The sequence below is a fragment of the Eucyclogobius newberryi genome, unplaced genomic scaffold (assembly GCF_026437365.1).
Source record: "Eucyclogobius newberryi isolate DKJ021-1_F unplaced genomic scaffold, fEucNew1.0.hap1 SCAF_5, whole genome shotgun sequence".
NCBI lineage: Eukaryota > Metazoa > Chordata > Actinopteri > Gobiiformes > Gobiidae > Eucyclogobius > Eucyclogobius newberryi.
The window spans coordinates 40,131,192-40,152,188 of record NW_027316167.1 but is presented as its reverse complement, the minus strand read 5'-3'; the positions used below and the strand labels follow the sequence as shown (position 1 = coordinate 40,152,188).

The 20,997-nt window shown below is 43.9% G+C and overlaps 1 protein-coding gene across 5 annotated transcripts in view; it reads right to left on the bottom strand.

The window, feature by feature from the left end:
• Window positions 1-18,658, bottom strand: part of gramd2aa (GRAM domain containing 2Aa) — a 66,892-nt gene extending 48,234 nt beyond the window's left edge. For 4 of the 5 annotated variants that reach the window (XM_072464901.1, XM_072464904.1, XM_072464900.1 and 1 more), the window contains exon 1: window positions 18,442-18,658. In XM_072464901.1, coding sequence (XP_072321002.1) covers window positions 18,442-18,584 — 143 coding nt within the window. In that variant the 5' untranslated portion in view covers window positions 18,585-18,658. Of the gene's footprint in view, window positions 1-11,768; window positions 11,949-18,441 lie in introns of those variants that run through there. The other variant, XM_072464902.1, reaches the window with a different exon arrangement.
• Window positions 18,659-20,997: the final 2,339 nt, after the last annotated feature.

Here is a 20,997-nt window from a genome sequence, read left to right as displayed (position 1 = left end):
GGGTCTGTACACAGGGTCTGTACACAGGGTCTGTACACAGGGTCTGTGCACAGGGTCTGTGCACAGGGTCTGTGCACAGGGTCTGTACACAGGGTCTGTACACAGGGTCTGTGCACAGGGTCTGTGCACAGGGTCTGTGCACAGGGTCTGTGCACAGGGTCTGTACACAGCACTGCTTGTTTGTGCAAACACTGGGATGGCGCAATGGACCAATATTGTTTTTTTGTTAGTGGCTACAAACCAGCATTTACAAGAACTGTCCTTTAGGGCTGCAAGCTTTTATTAAAGGGAAAATTAAATTAAGTTAAGGGTTGAATGGACGATTTTTGGGCCCAAATCTGAGTCTCATTTCCTGGTGGATGCCGATTAGTCCTGCCACGTATCAATCATAAAACGCACCTACCGCTCACCTGCAGCCGCTCGTCCCCCGAGAGCAGCACGTTTCCCCGTGTCTAAGCGCATTGATCCATCATAATATAGTTCCCTCAGTGTACGGGACAAAATGAAGACGGAGAAAGACTCGAGCTGACTCAGAAGAAGACGGAAATCTACAGGAGACGAGAGAGATGATGTGATCCGTCGCGCTAATAAACAAACGCACGTGTGTGTTGTATAAGTCCACATGGGGGAGTGGCATGTGCACGGGGGAGTGGCATGTGCACGGGGGAGGAGTGGCACGTGCGCGGGGGAGTGGCACGTGCGCGGGGGAGTGGCACGTGCGCGGGGGAGTGGCACGTGCGCGGGGGAGTGGCACGTGCGCGGGGGAGTGGCACGTGCGCGGGGGAATGGCACGTGCACGGGGGAGTGGCATGTGCGCGGGGGAGTTACTACAACAAATATTTATTGAAATAATTGTCAACTTTAGTTTAGTTTAGTATTTTAATGGTTGTTATCTGGACTATACACACATGTGCTGAGAGAAGAGGTTTTACAACACAAAGAAAGAACCATATCAAAATCACACAGAAAATTGGGATTTTTGATGGAAAACCTATTTTGTCTGCAAGTGAACTCTCTCAAGCAGCATCACTTTAAATTCAGTCTGGTTCCAGTGTGGAGAAAATCTTATCTTCTCAAACCATTAGCGACTTATTGAGAGACTAATCGCTATATCAGCGTTTCTCACAGGACGCGGACGTCTCTTCTGTTCTTATGTTTCAGTTTCAGTTTTCCACAGTTTTGCTCTTCCTTGAGTAATTTATCAGTTAAAACTACAATGGCAAAGGTTTATTCCTAATTATGCCCCAATTTATCCCTGGAATAGTCCTGTTATAGACCTGACTTCTGGTGGTGCTGGGAAAGTCAAAGTGGAGTTTGAGAACCACCGCGCTTGAATAATCAATTAACAAAATAATCATTAGTTGCAGCCCTCGGATTATTTGACTGAGATTTGAAGATTTTGGCAACATTGCAAGTTTATTCTGCCTTTTCACATATGAATGGTTTACCTTTCAGCACAAACAGTTATGAAGTCCTGTTGTATGGTTGTGTGCAGTTTAGCTCAGATATTTGCTCTGCTCACTGAGACATTGAGGCGCAGAGAATGTCTTTAGTTGATCGAATAACAACATGATTATAATAATAAGAATAGCCAGAGCCCCACACAGTGACAACAACAACCTTCTATCTCACCATCTTCTTCCTGATCTTTACCGAAACAAACAAGCACAGGATTTTATTCTGCAGTGAAATGGCACAGAATCCTTCACATGGTTCTTATGTATCCCACCACATTTCTACGAACACACAACAACCCTGGGATTCACTAGAAGGCACACATACTGCTCAGCATTGTAACAAACATTGTAATCACACTATTATGAAGTAGCTCTTTTAGCCTTTGTGATGTAGCATTCATCAAACCCACTCACTCTGAGCAGCCTTTACAAATACATAAGGCTCTTGACTGTTTACTTTGGATGCACGGGCTGTAAAGGCTGTACACAGTACACATGTACGGGCTGTACACAGTACACATGTACGGGCTGTACACAGTACACATGTACGGGCTGTACACAGTACACATGTACGGGCTGTACACAGTACACATGTACGGGCTGTATACAGTACACATGTACAGGCTGTACACATGTACAGGCTGTACACAGGCTGCATACTGCATGTACCTTACCCTTACAGCGTGTGGAAGTGGGTCAGGAGCAGCGTGGTTAGACCTGAAAGAGACTGGGTGTTCTCTGCTTGGATCCTCCAGAAATAACTCTATTGTGCACAACAGTCTTTGAAGCAGACCACAAGGTTTCCACTGGGGGCTTTATTCTGAAGAGAATCTACAGTATTTGCGCTCAATCAATAGATACAATATTATACATGTGAACCTACCTGGAAAACTAAATTAAAAATGCAAGTTCATGTTGTTCTACAATAAGACAGAGAAGTCTGTGCCAGCTCAAAGTCAACATTAACACTCCCAACTTCAGAATATAGAAGGAGACAATATTTACCATCGTTAGGACTATGACAATCGTTTTAGAAGAGGATTCATCAGCAATTATTTCTTCGATGAGTTGACGAGTAAAACTATCATTTCTGTTGTAAATGGAGTTTGTTTAAATACATTACTAACAAAAAGAAAAGGGTCAAATATGGTGAGTGAAGTGTATTATTGATAATAAAAAATAGTTCATAATTCAGCAATGTTTTGGAGTCTGTGTAGTCCATTTATTATGATTATTAAAATTATTATGATTATTACGATTATTATTTATTCTAATGGTTGATGGGCTGAACGATTAATCGACTAATTACGACTAGTCAACAAAAAAATCATCGCAATCATATTTTGATGATCGTAAACATAAACAGACTCTAAAACACTTATAAAAAGCAAAAAATGAAAATGTCAAAAAGAATAAACAACTTCAGATCAATAACAGCTTTAGTTGCATTTTCGTCGAGTGTTAGTCGCGTTTTCGTTGCATTTTAATAGCACTACACTTTAAATATCCTCTATCTTCTTGACAGAGCATTACCTTTATTTGGATGATAAGTATCAAAAGTCTTAACGTAAAAGAGAAATAACAGTTTGACCAGTCGACTAATCAAAAATATTCGTTAATGACAGCTCTTGAATGGTCACGATTATTCACATTAATTGTTGCAGCCTTCACGTAACAACACGTAACAACAGCTCATCATGTTGTGTGTAACAGCTCATCATGTTGTGTGTAACAGCTCATCATGTTGTGTGTAACAGTACATCATGTTGTGTGTAACAGCTCATCATGTTGTGTGTAACAGTGCATCATGTTGTGTGTAACAGCTCATCATGTTGTGTGTAACAGCTCATCATGTTGTGTGTAACAGTACATCATGTTGTGTGTAACAGTAGATCATGTTGTGTGTAACAGTACATCATGTTGTGTGTAACAGCTCATCATGTTGTGTGTAACAGTAGATCATGTTGTGTGTAACAGTACATCATGTTGTGTGTAACAGCTCATCATGTTGTGTGTAACAGCTCATCATGTTGTGTGTAACAGCTCATCATGTTGTGTGTAACAGTACATCATGTTGTGTGTAACAGTACATCATGTTGTGTGTAATAGTACATCATGTTGTGTGTAACAGCTCATCATGTTGTGTGTAACAGCTCATCATGTTGTGTGTAACAGCTCATCATGTTGTGTGTAACAGCTCATCATGTTGTGTGTAACAGCTCATCATGTTGTGTGTAACAGCTCATCATGTTGTGTGTAACAACTCATCATGTTGTGTGTAACAGTATATCATGTTGTGTGTAACAGCTCATCATGTTGTGTGTAACAACTCATCATGTTGTGTGTAACAGTACATCATGGTGTGTAACGGCTCATCATGTTGCGTGTAACGGCGCATCATGTTGTGTGTAACAGTACATCATGTTGTGTGTAACGGCGCATCATGTTGTGTGTAACAGCTCATCATGTTGTGTGTAACAGCTCATCATGTTGTGTGTAACAGTACATCATGTTGTGTGTAACAGCACATCATGTTGTGTGTAACAGTAGATCATGTTGTGTGTAACAGTACATCATGTTGTGTGTAACAGCTCATCATGTTGTGTGTAACAGTACATCATGTTGTGTGTAACAGCTCATCATGTTGTGTGTAACAGTAGATCATGTTGTGTGTAACAGTACATCATGTTGTGTGTAACAGCTCATCATGTTGTGTGTAACAGCTCATCATGTTGTGTGTAACAGCTCATCATGTTGTGTGTAACAGTACATCATGTTGTGTGTAACAGTACATCATGTTGTGTGTAATAGTACATCATGTTGTGTGTAACAGCTCATCATGTTGTGTGTAACAGCTCATCATGTTGTGTGTAACAGCTCATCATGTTGTGTGTAACAGCTCATCATGTTGTGTGTAACAGCTCATCATGTTGTGTGTAACAGCTCATCATGTTGTGTGTAACAACTCATCATGTTGTGTGTAACAGTATATCATGTTGTGTGTAACAGCTCATCATGTTGTGTGTAACAACTCATCATGTTGTGTGTAACAGTACATCATGGTGTGTAACGGCTCATCATGTTGCGTGTAACGGCGCATCATGTTGTGTGTAACAGTACATCATGTTGTGTGTAACGGCGCATCATGTTGTGTGTAACAGCTCATCATGTTGTGTGTAACAGCTCATCATGTTGTGTGTAACAGTACATCATGTTGTGTGTAACAGCACATCATGTTGTGTGTAACAGTAGATCATGTTGTGTGTAACAGTACATCATGTTGTGTGTAACAGCTCATCATGTTGTGTGTAACAGCTCATCATGCTGTGTGTAACAGCTCATCATGTTGTGTGTAACAGTACATCATGTTGTGTGTAACAGCTCATCATGTTGTGTGTAACAGTGCATCATGTTGTGTGTAACAGTGCATCATGTTGTGTGTAACAGCTCATCATGTTGTGTGTAACAGCTCATCATGTTGTGTGTAACAGTACATCATGTTGTGTGTAACAGTAGATCATGTTGTGTGTAACAGTACATCATGTTGTGTGTAACAGCTCATCATGTTGTGTGTAACAGCTCATCATGTTGTGTGTAACAGCTCATCATGTTGTGTGTAACAGTACATCATGTTGTGTGTAACAGTACATCATGTTGTGTGTAATAGTACATCATGTTGTGTGTAACAGCTCATCATGTTGTGTGTAACAGCTCATCATGTTGTGTGTAACAGCTCATCATGTTGTGTGTAACAGCTCATCATGTTGTGTGTAACAGATCATCATGTTGTGTGTAACAACTCATCATGTTGTGTGTAACAGTATATCATGTTGCGTGTAACAGCTCATCATGTTGTGTGTAACAGTACATCATGGTGTGTAACGGCTCATCATGTTGTGTGTAACAGTACATCATGTTGTGTGTAACGGCGCATCATGTTGTGTGTAACGGCGCATCATGTTGTGTGTAACGGCTCATCATGTTGTGTGTAACAGCTCATCATGTTGTGTGTAACAGTACATCATGTTGTGTGTAACAGCACATCATGTTGTGTGTAACAGTAGATCATGTTGTGTGTAACAGTACATCATGTTGTGTGTAACAGCTCATCATGTTGTGTGTAACAGCTCATCATGTTGTGTGTAACAGTACATCATGTTGTGTGTAACAGTACATCATGTTGTGTGTAACAGCTCATCATGTTGTGTGTAACAGCTCATCATGTTGTGTGTAACAGTACATCATGTTGTGTGTAACAGCACATCATGTTGTGTGTAACAGTAGATCATGTTGTGTGTAACAGTACATCATGTTGTGTGTAACAGCTCATCATGTTGTGTGTAACAGCTCATCATGTTGTGTGTAACAGTACATCATGTTGTGTGTAACAGTACATCATGTTGTGTGTAATAGTACATCATGTTGTGTGTAACAGCTCATCATGTTGTGTGTAACAGCTCATCATGTTGTGTGTAACAGCTCATCATGTTGTGTGTAACAGCTCATCATGTTGTGTGTAACAGTACATCATGTTGCGTGTAACAGCTCATCATGTTGTGTGTAACAGTACATCATGGTGTGTAACAGCTCATCATGTTGCGTGTAACGGCGCATCATGTTGTGTGTAACAGTACATCATGTTGTGTGTAACGGCGCATCATGTTGTGTGTAACGGCGCATCATGTTGTGTGTAACGGCGCCTCATGTTGTGTGTAACAGCTCATCATGTTGTGTGTAACAGTAGATCATGTTGTGTGTAACAGTACATCATGTTGTGTGTAACAGCTCATCATGTTGTGTGTAACAGCTCATCATGTTGTGTGTAACAGCTCATCATGTTGTGTGTAACAGTACATCATGTTGTGTGTAACAGTACATCATGTTGTGTGTAATAGTACATAATGTTGTGTGTAACAGCTCATCATGTTGTGTGTAACAGCTCATCATATTGTGTGTAACAGCTCATCATGTTGTGTGTAACAGCTCATCATGTTGTGTGTAACAGCTAATCATGTTGTGTGTAACAGCTCATCATGTTGTGTGTAACAACTCATGTTGTGTGTAACAGTACATCATGTTGTGTGTAACAGCTCATCATGTTGTGTGTAACAGTACATCATGTTGTGTGTAACAGCACATCATGTTGTGTGTAACAGTAGATCATGTTGTGTGTAACAGTACATCATGTTGTGTGTAACAGCTCATCATGTTGTGTGTAACAGTACATCATGTTGTGTGTAACGGCGCATCATGTTGTGTGTAACGGCGCATCATGTTGTGTGTAGCAGCTCATCATGTTGTGTGTAACAGCTCATCATGTTGTGTGTAACAGCACAGCTCATCATGTTGTGTGTAACAGTACATCATGTTGTGTGTAACAGCTCATCATGTTGCGTGTAACGGCGCATCATGTTGTGTGTAACGGTACATCATGTTGTGTGTAACAGTACATCATGTTGTGTGTAACAGCACAGCTCATCATGTTGTGTGTAACAGTACATCATGTTGTGTGTAACAGCTCATCATGTTGCGTGTAACGGCGCATCATGTTGTGTGTAACAGTACATCATGTTGTGTGTAACAGTACATCATGTTGTGTGTAACGGCGCATCATGTTGTGTGTAACAGCTCATCATGTTGTGTGTAACAGCTCATCATGTTGTGTGTAACAGCTCATCATGTTGTGTGTAACAACTCATCATGTTGTGTGTAACAGTATATCATGTTGTGTGTAACAGCTCATCATGTTGTGTGTAACAACTCATCATGTTGTGTGTAACAGTACATCATGGTGTGTAACGGCTCATCATGTTGCGTGTAACGGCGCATCATGTTGTGTGTAACAGTACATCATGTTGTGTGTAACGGCGCATCATGTTGTGTGTAACAGCTCATCATGTTGTGTGTAACAGCTCATCATGTTGTGTGTAACAGTACATCATGTTGTGTGTAACAGCACATCATGTTGTGTGTAACAGTAGATCATGTTGTGTGTAACAGTACATCATGTTGTGTGTAACAGCTCATCATGTTGTGTGTAACAGCTCATCATGTTGTGTGTAACAGCTCATCATGTTGTGTGTAACAGTACATCATGTTGTGTGTAACAGCTCATCATGTTGTGTGTAACAGTGCATCATGTTGTGTGTAACAGTGCATCATGTTGTGTGTAACAGCTCATCATGTTGTGTGTAACAGCTCATCATGTTGTGTGTAACAGTACATCATGTTGTGTGTAACAGTAGATCATGTTGTGTGTAACAGTACATCATGTTGTGTGTAACAGCTCATCATGTTGTGTGTAACAGCTCATCATGTTGTGTGTAACAGCTCATCATGTTGTGTGTAACAGTACATCATGTTGTGTGTAACAGTACATCATGTTGTGTGTAATAGTACATCATGTTGTGTGTAACAGCTCATCATGTTGTGTGTAACAGCTCATCATGTTGTGTGTAACAGCTCATCATGTTGTGTGTAACAGCTCATCATGTTGTGTGTAACAGATCATCATGTTGTGTGTAACAACTCATCATGTTGTGTGTAACAGTATATCATGTTGCGTGTAACAGCTCATCATGTTGTGTGTAACAGTACATCATGGTGTGTAACGGCTCATCATGTTGTGTGTAACAGTACATCATGTTGTGTGTAACGGCGCATCATGTTGTGTGTAACGGCGCATCATGTTGTGTGTAACGGCTCATCATGTTGTGTGTAACAGCTCATCATGTTGTGTGTAACAGTACATCATGTTGTGTGTAACAGCACATCATGTTGTGTGTAACAGTAGATCATGTTGTGTGTAACAGTACATCATGTTGTGTGTAACAGCTCATCATGTTGTGTGTAACAGCTCATCATGTTGTGTGTAACAGTACATCATGTTGTGTGTAACAGTACATCATGTTGTGTGTAACAGCTCATCATGTTGTGTGTAACAGCTCATCATGTTGTGTGTAACAGTACATCATGTTGTGTGTAACAGCACATCATGTTGTGTGTAACAGTAGATCATGTTGTGTGTAACAGTACATCATGTTGTGTGTAACAGCTCATCATGTTGTGTGTAACAGCTCATCATGTTGTGTGTAACAGTACATCATGTTGTGTGTAACAGTACATCATGTTGTGTGTAATAGTACATCATGTTGTGTGTAACAGCTCATCATGTTGTGTGTAACAGCTCATCATGTTGTGTGTAACAGCTCATCATGTTGTGTGTAACAGCTCATCATGTTGTGTGTAACAGCTCATCATGTTGTGTGTAACAGTACATCATGTTGCGTGTAACAGCTCATCATGTTGTGTGTAACAGTACATCATGGTGTGTAACAGCTCATCATGTTGCGTGTAACGGCGCATCATGTTGTGTGTAACAGTACATCATGTTGTGTGTAACGGCGCATCATGTTGTGTGTAACGGCGCATCATGTTGTGTGTAACGGCGCCTCATGTTGTGTGTAACAGCTCATCATGTTGTGTGTAACAGTAGATCATGTTGTGTGTAACAGTACATCATGTTGTGTGTAACAGCTCATCATGTTGTGTGTAACAGCTCATCATGTTGTGTGTAACAGCTCATCATGTTGTGTGTAACAGTACATCATGTTGTGTGTAACAGTACATCATGTTGTGTGTAATAGTACATAATGTTGTGTGTAACAGCTCATCATGTTGTGTGTAACAGCTCATCATATTGTGTGTAACAGCTCATCATGTTGTGTGTAACAGCTCATCATGTTGTGTGTAACAGCTAATCATGTTGTGTGTAACAGCTCATCATGTTGTGTGTAACAACTCATGTTGTGTGTAACAGTACATCATGTTGTGTGTAACAGCTCATCATGTTGTGTGTAACAGTACATCATGTTGTGTGTAACAGCACATCATGTTGTGTGTAACAGTAGATCATGTTGTGTGTAACAGTACATCATGTTGTGTGTAACAGCTCATCATGTTGTGTGTAACGGCGCATCATGTTGTGTGTAACGGCGCATCATGTTGTGTGTAACGGCGCATCATGTTGTGTGTAGCAGCTCATCATGTTGTGTGTAACAGCTCATCATGTTGTGTGTAACAGCACAGCTCATCATGTTGTGTGTAACAGTACATCATGTTGTGTGTAACAGCTCATCATGTTGCGTGTAACGGCGCATCATGTTGTGTGTAACGGTACATCATGTTGTGTGTAACAGTACATCATGTTGTGTGTAACAGCACAGCTCATCATGTTGTGTGTAACAGTACATCATGTTGTGTGTAACAGCTCATCATGTTGCGTGTAACGGCGCATCATGTTGTGTGTAACAGTACATCATGTTGTGTGTAACAGTACATCATGTTGTGTGTAACGGCGCATCATGTTGTGTGTAACGGCGCATCATGTTGTGTGTAACGGCGCATCATGTTGTGTGTAACGGCGCATCATGTTGTGTGTAACGGCTCATCATGTTGTGTGTAACGGCTTATCATGTTGTGTGTAACAGCTTATCATGTTGTGTGTAACAGTACATCATGTTGTGTGTAACAGTACATCATGTTGTGTGTAACAGTACATCATGTTGTGTGTAACGGCGCATCATGTTGTGTGTAACGGCGCATCATGTTGTGTGTAACAGTACATCATGTTGTGTGTAACAGCTCATCATGTGTGTAACGGCGCATCATGTTGTGTGTAACGGCGCATCATGTTGTGTGTAACGGCGCATCATGTTGTGTGTAACGGCTCATCATGTTGTGTGTAACGGCGCATCATGTTGTGTGTAACGGCGCATCATGTTGTGTGTAACGGCGCATCATGTTGTGTGTAACAGTAAATCATGTTGTGTGTAACAGTACATCATGTTGTGTGTAACAGTACATCGTGTTGTGTGTAACGGCGCATCGTGTTGTGTGTAACAGCACATCATGTTGTGTGTAACGGCGCATCATGTTGTGTGTAACGGCGCATCATGTTGTGTGTAACAGCTCATCATGTTGTGCGTAACAGTAAATCATGCTGTGTGTAACAGTACATCATGTTGTGTGTAACAGCTCATCATGTTGTGTGTAACAGTACATCATGTTGTGTGTAACAGCTCATCATGTTGTGTGTAACAGCTCATCATGTTGTGTGTAACAGTACATCATGTTGTGTGTAACAGTACATCATGTTGTGTGTAACAGCTCATCATGTTGTGTGTAACAGTACATCATGTTGTGTGTAACAGCTCATCATGTTGTGTGTAACAGTACATCATGTTGTGTGTAACGGCGCATCATGTTGTGTGTAACGGCGCATCATGTTGTGTGTAACGGCGCATCATGTTGTGTGTAACGGTACATCATGTTGTGTGTAACAGTACATCATGTTGTGTGTAACAGCTCATCATGTTGTGTGTAACAGTACATCATGTTGTGTGTAACAGCTCATCATGTTGTGTGTAACAGTACATCATGTTGTGTGTAACAGCTCATCATGTTGTGTGTAACGGTACATCATGTTGTGTGTAACAGTACATCATGTTGTGTGTAACAGCTCATCATGTTGTGTGTAACAGTACATCATGTTGTGTGTAACAGCTCATCATGTTGTGTGTAACAGTACATCATGTTGTGTGTAACAGCTCATCATGTGTGTAACAGTACATCATGTTGTGTGTAACAGTACATCATGTTGTGTGTAACAGTACATCATGTTGTGTGTAACAGTACATCATGTTGTGTGTAACGGCGCTTCATGTTGTGTGTAACGGCGCTTCATGTTGTGTGTAACAGTACATCATGTTGTGTGTAACAGCTCATCATGTGTGTAACAGTACATCATGTTGTGTGTAACAGTACATCATGTTGTGTGTAACAGTAGATCATGTTGTGTGTAACAGTACATCATGTTGTGTGTAACGGCGCTTCATGTTGTGTGTAACGGCGCTTCATGTTGTGTGTAACAGTACATCATGTTGTGTGTAACAGCTCATCATGTGTGTAACAGTACATCATGTTGTGTGTAACAGTACATCATGTTGTGTGTAACAGTAGATCATGTTGTGTGTAACAGTACATCATGTTGTGTGTAACGGCGCTTCATGTTGTGTTTAACAGCACATCATGTTGTGTGTAACAGTACATCATGTTGTGTGTAACAGCTCATCATGTGTGTAACAGTACATCATGTTGTGTGTAACAGTACATCAGTACAATGTTGTGTGTTTATAAGATGTAGTAAATAAATAAGACGCGTAAGGCGCAGTTCCTGTTGGACTTTTACGCTGAAATGAGCCGGTGCGCTCGTGCCTCGGAGCTAGCTTGATGCTATGTCTCGGCTCTTACCTGAATCTCATAGAATCTCGGTGTTTTCTCCGCTTTTCGCCTCCCGCAGTGCCGCAAAATGAGTCACACGGTCCGAAAGGGCAGAGAGGGCTTAGGTTTGGGATGAGTCGCCATTGTGTTCCCGGTTAGTGCGGTTTAATCGAGACAGAGACGGAGCTGTGCGTCTGAGCGCTGGTGCAGCTCCAGCTCCAGCTCCAGCTCTTACTCCAGCTCCAGCTCCTGCTCCTGCTCCAGAGTCTAGGAGTACTTTTACGGACTACGACAGAGTCTGAGGACTACGAAAAGTCTGAGGAATAAAGTCTGGCGGTAATGCAACACTCGGATGCCAACCGCCATAAAACAACAACAACAACAACAACAACAACAGCTCCAGCTCCTGCTCCAGTTCTAGCTCCAGCTCCTGCTCTTACTCCAGCTCCTGCTCTTACTCCAGCTCCTGCTCTTACTCCAGCTCCTGCTCTTACTCTAGCTCCAGCTCTTACTCCAGCCCGTGTTTGTGACCGAGCAGAGCTTGTCTCAGGATCACGGTCTCCCGCCTCTTAAAGTGCAAATGACAGATCCTCATATTTGTCTTATGACTTGGTTTAATAAGACAGTGGTAAATCTGGTAATTATATGATCAAGGTGATCAGCCCAATACATCCATGGATCAGCCCCATCACAAAAGTCCAGAAAACATATATGAAGGTTTTTTTGTGTCAGATGGTAAAAGAAAATGAAATTAAAAGCGTTGACATGAGAAACAGGACTTTTCTAGTTATTTACAAATAAGGAGTTATAATCATTAAGAAATTAACAGCCATTATAATACTCTGAACCGCAAGAGGCAATGATCGGCCCTCGCCACGCCGCCGCCATCACCACCCCGCCTGACAATGCAAGAGGAGGGGGCGCTGACGCGCCCCAATTTAATTTTTTTTACAACTACTGCTGAATCTGTGACGCTATCGCATCTTCTCCCCTTTCAAGTAGGTTTAGGGCAAAGGGTTTAACAACTGATTCAAATTTGACACAGTTTGGACTTTTATCAGCGAAAAACGGCAGCAAATTAAACATTTCTGAAATTTCAGAAATTTTAGCTACAGTTTGCAGCTTCACCGCACAGAGATCATGACAGATACCAAAGTAATTTGGATAACTTTTGATGTCCCAATCCTCAACACAATTTTCACAAAATTTCAGCTTTTTCTGGCCAACGTTCTAGGAGGAGGTCGTAGTAGTAGTATGACATATGGAAAATATCCAGAGTCATGCTTAGCACATATTGATCCAATATGGCCGACATTTGGTTGGGCGGACGGCGTTGCCGTAAGAATATTTTTTACTTCTCTTGTCACCATCTACCTCTGCGCCAAATTTCATGAATCTACGACCAGATTTTTTTGGGGCCATTTCCTATCTCTCAATGCATTTTTTGTACATTTGGGGGCGCTGACGCGCCAATTTTTTTATTTTAGAAAAAGGATTGTAGAAAAAGATAGACGTTTCGACTCTCATCCAAGAGTCATTGTGACTCTTGGATGAGAGTCGAAACGTCTATTTTTTTCTACAATGGAACACTCCTGGACGAATGAGGGATTACACCGACATATTTAGAAAAAGGAGATAGCCAGACTGTAGAAAGGCACGATTTTTAGAGGTGAGCAAATTTTTTTGACTTTTCGTCAATATTCACAGGGTGAAAAATAGGGAGGTTGGTCCCGAGAAGAAGAAAGCAAGATTATTCCGATGCGAAAACAATCTTTCCCATTTTTCAAATATCATAAACTATACATCTTCGATGGTGTGGGTCCCTGGTCACAGACGGGTACTTTTGTTAATTTTGAGTCTGTGTGTTATTGACCCTCTATACAGTAATAATGTTCAATTTCAATGTTCAATATGCACGGAACATGCAAGAGATGGGGAACGTATTCGTGAGCTACTTAGCGCAAACGAGCGCTTTCACCGTTTACAACAGAAATGTTAAATTTTCCTATTACTAATTAGTATGCACGGAACGTGCATGAGTGGAAGAGTCCGTTAGTGAGTGTTTGGAAGCGGGCGAGCGCTACGCGCTTGATTTTGTGCACTGCATGCGCACTTTAGTAGCCGTGCTTTGCACGGCATTGCAGAACTAATAGCCTTCTTGCCAGCTTGTCGCGCTCCGGCCTAATTATATAAATGCATTATAATATGGTCAACCACCCTACTAATTATATTAAAAATGAGAGGAAAATTCAGTTATGACTGATAAAGAATGGGAAGATAGGTGTACATCACAATGGAGGACCACAAAGTCACAGAAAGATTTCTGTTGGAAGAATGTGTCCTGTTTTTTCATGTTTCACATTACAGGGAAATGCTAGGAGGCAACCAGGAAGCTCACTATTATCATGTTTTCGGACTGTCCCATGTCTATCTATCCATTTTCTTCCTCTTATCCGGGGGGACTGCAAGGGGCTGCAGTCCAAGCAGGGACTCCCAGACTTCCTACTCCCCAGACACTTCCTCCAACTCATCCAGGGGGATCCCGAGGCGTTCCCAGGCCAGCTGAGAGACATAGTTCCTCCAGCGTGTTCTGGGTCTTCCCCGGGGCCTCTTCCCAGTGGGACATGCCCGAAACACCTCCCTATCTCTAAGGGAGCGCCCAGCCACCCTGTGGAGGAAACTCATTTCGACCGCTTGTATCTGCGATCTTATAATTTTGGTCATTACCCAAAGCTCATGACCAGAAGTGAGGGTAGGAACGTAGATTGACTGGTAAATTGAGAGCTTTGTCTTTCAACTCAGCTCCTTCTTCACCACAACGATCCCCACGTACAGACAGAGGCTGAAGCTCTCCAAGCCTGTAGGACTTCTAAGAGGTGGACCAATGAGGCAGTGGAGGAGGAGCTACGTGCGTGTTTGGACGTTACAGACTGGGAGGTTTTCAGAGTTGCCACAGAGAGTTTGGATGAGTACACGGACACTGTAACGTCATACATTAGATTCTGTTAGGACAGTATTAAACCAACACACACCAAAGTCACCTTCAACAATGACAAACCTTGTTCACACCCAAACTGAGGCAGTTGAGGCGGCAGAAGGAGGCACAGGGCCGGTGATAGAGAGCGCTACAAAGATGAAAGGACAGATTTAGCAGGGAGGTGTCGAGAGATAGATCTCAGTACAAGCCCAGAGACCCCCTTTCCGCAGACGACAGAAAACTGGCCCAGCAACTCAACTCTTTCTAATGCAGATTTGACACCGCCCCCCCACCTCCCCCACCACTCTCACAGTTCAGGAGCAGGATGTAAGCAGACTATTTCGGAAATCCAACCCTCGAAAAGCTGCTGGACAAGACAGTGTGACTCCGGCCACCTTAAGACACTGCGCAGGCGAGCTGGCCCCTGTCTTCACTGGCATTTTTAGCACTTCCTGGAGTCATGCCATGTCCCAGCCTGCTTCAAGTCGTCCATCATTGCCCCTGTTCCCAAGAAGCCCCGGATTACTGGACTTAATGACTACAGACCTGTGTAGTCATGAAGTGATTTGAGCGTCTGCATTCAACACCATCCTCCCTGCTCTGCTCCAGGACAAGCTCTCCCAGCTCAACGTGCCTGACTCCACCTGCAGGGGGAGCACTGACTCCACCTGCAGGTGCAGCACTGACTCCACCTGCAGGGGGAGCACTGACTTCCTGATGGATCGGAGGCCGTGTGTGCGGCTTACAGTGTGTCTCTTATCTTACAGTATTTATTTGTTTTAGACTGACAGTAAGAATCCCATAGAGATGAATTCATGCTAACACTGAGCTAGCCATTTCAAAAATAAATAACCAACTGATTCTCTGTGCACAGGACATATTCCAACTAGAGCTGGGTCATACACTGCATATTATTCATAATTAATTTGCATTCAGGGCAATTTTAAATTTGGAATATTGTGATATATCATCCATCCATTTAATTCCGCTTATCCGGGGCCGGGTCGCGGGGGCAGCAGTCTAAGCAGGGACTCCCAGACTTCGCCCTCCCCAGACACTTCACCCAATTCCTCCGGGGGGATCCCGAGGCGTTCCCAGGCCAGCTGAGAGGCATAGTCCCTCCAGCGTGTCCTGGGTCTTCCCCAGGGCCTCTTCCCGGTGGGACATGCCCGAAACACCTCCCCAGGGAGGCGCCCAGGAGGCATCCTGGTGGAGGAAACTAATTTCGACCACTTGTATCGGCGATCTTGTCCTTTCGGTCATTACCCAAAGCTGATGACCATAGATGAGGTCAGAACGTAGATTGACCGGTAAATCGAGAGCTTTGCCTTTCGACTCAGCTCCCTCTTCACCACAACAGTCGATGCAGCGACTGCATCGATCCGCCTGTCAATCTCACGCTCCATCCTTCCCTCACTCGTGAACAAGACCCCAAGATACTTGAACTCCTCCACTTGGGGCAAGGACTCCCCACCCACCTGAAGAGGGCAAGCCACCTTTTCCCGATTGGAGAACCATGGCCTCGGATTTGGAGCTGATTCTCATCCCAGACACTTCACACTCGTCCCAGTGCAGCTGCAGGTCCGGGTTTGATGGAGCCATCAGGACAACATCGTCTGCAAACAGCAGAGATGAGATCCTGTGGTCCCCAAACCGGACACCCTCCGACCCCTGACTGCGCCTAGATATTCTGTCCATTAAAACTATGAACAGAACCGGTGACAAAGGGCAGCCCTGAGGAGTCCAACATGCACTGGGAACAGGTCTGACTTACTGTCGGCAATGAATACAGCTCCTGCTCCGGTCATACAGGGACCGGACAGCCCTGAGCAAAGGGCCCCGGACCCCGTATTCCCAGAGCACCCCCCAAAGGACACCCCGAGGGACACGATCGAAAGCCTTCTCCAGATCCACAAAGCACATGTGGACTGGTTGGGCAAACTCCCATGAACCCTTGAGCACCCGATGGAGGGTATAGAGCTGGTCCAGTGTTCCACGACCGGGACGAAAACCACTCTGCTCCTCCTGAATGAGCTGAGTGTGATCCCTCTGTAGTTGGAACACACCCTCCGGTCCCCCTTCTTGAACAGAGGGAACACCACCCCGGTCTGCCAGTCCAGAGGCACGGTCCCCGACCGCCATTCCTTGTTACAGAGACGTGTCAGTCAAGACAGTCCTACAACATCCAGAGACTTTAGGTACTCAGGGCGGATCTAATTTACCCCCGGAGCCACTGAGGACTTTGCCAACAACCTCAGTGACTTCAGCTTGGGTGATGGGCGAGTCAGCCTCCGAGTCCCCGGTCTCTGCTTCCTCTTCAGAAGACGTGACTGAATGATTAAGGAGGTCCTCAAAGTATTCCTTCCACCATCCGACGACATCCCCAGTCGAGGTCGCCAGGTCTCCACCAACACCGTTTACGATGTTGGTGGAGACCTGCCAAAAACACTGCTTCCCCCTCCTGAGGCACCGGACGGTTTGCCCGCCGCCTCTCCCCGTGGGCAACATCAGAGATATGGAGCGTCCAGCCCTTATCGAGGAGATGGGTTCCAGAGCCCAAACTGTGCGTGGAGGTGAGGCCGACTATATCTAATCGATATCGCTCAACCTCCCGCACAAGCTCAAGCTCTTTCCCCCCCAGAGTGGTGACGTTCCTTGTCCCCAGAGTTAGTCTCTGCATCCGGAGATCTGGTCGTTGAGGCCCCTGCCGTCGACTGCCGCCCAGATCTCTCTGCACCGGCCCCTTATGGATCCTCCTGCGGGTGGTGGGCCCACGGGAGGACGGCCCCACGTCGCTCGTTCGGGCTGTGCCCGGCCGGGCCCCGTGGGGAAAGACCCGGCCACCAGTTGCTCGCCGTCGAGCACCCATCCCATTGTGATATAATTCCATTCCATTGTTTTGGCTGCAGGTTCAAACTCACAACACCATGTTCTGTTAGAAGTAGAATATACTCAAATCTCACAGAGATCTCAGAAGAGAGCTTTGAGCAAGACTATAGCTGGTGACCTGTGAGTGACCTGTGAGTGACCTGTGAGTGACCTGTGAGTGACCTCAGTCTGGTGTTGGACTCTGCAGACTGCACAGGGAAGGACATAAATGATGTCATCCTCACTCTGGAGCTTGTGGCTTCTATTATTTACTAAGTTTCACTCCAGTCCGTCACGTAAATAAAAGTACACATACGCGAACAAAAAAAGGAAAAGTATCATATTCAAAACTCTACTCAAGTAAAAGTATTGAAGTACCTAGTTTTGAGAACTGTTAAAGCCTTAAATCTTGATAAAGAGAGAAACTCGTTTGCTCTAAACCTGGTCTTGGACTCAAAACTGTAATACAACAGAAAGTAGACACCTGCTCTCAAAGTATCCGCTGTAAAATGTACATATGCAAATGTGTAGTACTCATAAGTACAGTTACATGGTTTGAATTGTACTCGGTTACTACACGTATAAGTGCTGCTGCCCCAATAACTTTTTAGCCAAAATGCACTTAACAACATTTTGGTTTATTCTTTATTTACATAGAATCATGCAAGTGATTTTCTACCTCCAGAAAATGCCATACTGTTGCTTTAAGTAGAAGTGAAAATACCACTCAAATCACTTATAGATAAGATACTTTTAAACACAATTTTAAAAGCATTTTGGACCAAGAATTGTACTTTGTTGCTTTCCACCACTGACTCAAAGCATCACAGAATGAACCCGGGTGTGGAGTGGACCTACCGGGCTCTGTAGGCTGCAATCCTCTGGCTGCAGTTCCCATGGAGGTGGTTCCTGTAGTGGGGCAGCTGGCAGTAGTGGTCCTGCCCCGGGACCTCGTCGGTGGGCAGGGCCTTATGGCTGGCAGCGTAAATAGTGCATCCCATGAACCCTCGGAGTCCTGAGCGGAGGAGAGGCGAGTGAAGGGCCTGAAGGTGTTGTGACTGCTGGGGTGGTGCTGGTGGTGCTGGTGGTGCTGGTGGTGCTGCTGCGGCTGGTGGTGCTGCTGGTGCTGCTGCTGCTGCTGCTGCTGCTGCTGGTGGTGCTGCTGGTGGTGCTGGTGGTGCTGGTGGTGGTGCTGCTGGTGCTGCTGCTGCTGCTGCTGCTGCTGCTGCTGCTGGTGGTGCTGCTGGTGGTGCTGGTGGTGCTGCTGGTGTTGGTGGTGCTGGTGCTGCTGCTGCTGCTGCTGCTGCTGCTGTCGGTGCTGTTGTCCTGATGCACACAGCTGCTGCTCAGCCCTGCTTGGCTCCTCTCTGCTCTGTAACCCCTCCCCCTCCCTCTCTCCCCCTCTCCTCCCCCTCCCCTCTTCTCCCCCTCTTCCTCCCTCTCTCCTCCTCTCTCCTCCTTCCTCTCTCCTCCTCCCTCTCTCCTCCCTCCCCCTCTCTCTCTCTCTCTCTCCTCCCTCTCTCCTCCTCCCTCCTCCTCCCTCTCTCCTCCCTCTCTCCTCCTCTCTCCTCCCTCTCTCCTCCTCCCTCTCTCCTCCTCTCTCCTCCTCCCTCTCACTCTCTCTGGGACTGGCCAATGGCCCACGGGCTCAGGGATAATCAGATTTCACTCACCAAAATCATCCCCAGTGTAATCACTCTGATCACTCTGAAAATGTTGTCTCGCTGGAGCAGCATTAAAGGGCACGTATTAAGATATTCCTTTATTGTCCCACATGGGGAAATTCCATTGATGCAACGCAGGTAGATACAGAGGTAGATACAGAAGAAAAGAACAAATAACTTATAGGAAGTTTGAAAAACACTCTCAGTAGAAGATCTCTTATAAAAATCTTAGGATGTCCGCCGGGATAACGTGACGATCTCCGGGTAAGACGACTGTTCTCCGCAGTTATATACATATTATATATACATATGCTAAATACATATGCTATATACATATGATATATACATATTATATATACAATTAGTTATAATATGATATATACATATTATATATACATATTATATATACATATTAGTTATACATATTAGTTATACATATTATATATACAGTTACACAGTGTTTCCTCTTCATGAGTTTACACATCATGAGTTTACTCAGAGTTGTATTTGATTGATTCCTGCATGTTTGTGTGATCCGGTATTGTCCTGTAACTGCAGCTCCAATGCTCAGGAAAATCCTGTTTTCAACTACCCCCTGTCCCCGCCCACATCCCTGTAGTGAGATGATTTGAAAAATGAAGGCTATTGATACAGCAAGTTCTAAAATGCCACAATCCCACTAACCCCCAAACATAAAATCATGTAAATGACAAGAGGCGGAGCTTATCACTATAAAGAGGCGGGGCTTATCACTATGAAGAGGCGGGGCTTATCACTATGAAGAGGCGGGGCTTATCACTATGAAGAGGCGGGGCTTATCAGTTCAACAGACCTGTTTCTGTTACTGAGTCGTTTTAGATCAATATTGAACATCAATGAACAGATTGTAAAATAATGATCAGCTTATGTTACAGTTCAATACTAAATAAAAAGCTCCTTTAAAGAATATTATAGCTTTATTGTCAAAGAAATTCATCTTCTGCTCAGCACCACATAAAAGAGCACAGGACATCATAAATCAAAGCAGTAACATAAGCAAATGTTGTGAAGTTATTTCTTTGTAGAGTAAATACTTCTGTTTCTTGAGCATCTAATTTGATGATGATAGAATTATTCATAAAGAAAACAAGTTTGTGTTTCCTGCAAAAACCTCAGCACATTGTTTTAAGCAATAAGAATTACTACTACTGCATTATTGTTATTTTCATCACAATTTTATGGTGAAAGTTAATCTTCAATAGTGTTTATATTATTTCATATGTAGAAACACAAAACGCACATCAATGTTAGAGCCACTGACAATTCATTCAAGATCTATAATAATATAATAATGGGATAAAAAGATATCCCCATTGCAATAGTTATTAGAAAAGTCAGATCCTAAATGCTCATTATGAAGTTAAAGCTCCTTCAGCTCCAGCTCTGCACATTTAAACCACTCTGTCCTCCAGGATGAGCAGATTTGACATTTCCCTAGAATCCTCCCTCGTGTAATCGCTCTGTGCAGCGTTCAGGGCCCGTCAGGACATCTGCCCGTCTCAGAGGGCAGTGAAGGCCACAGCTGCAGATGTGCAGCCTCCACTGCCACATCTGGAGGATTTATAGTGGGGAGTGTGTTACAGGGGCCGTGAGGGGCCACATGTGTGTAAACCACGTTTCAACCGGCCCCGCCCCAGGAGGCTTCACTTTGGAACAGTTCTCCATGTTCAGGGCCTGAGCCACTGAAGCTACTGAAGCCACTGAAGCCACT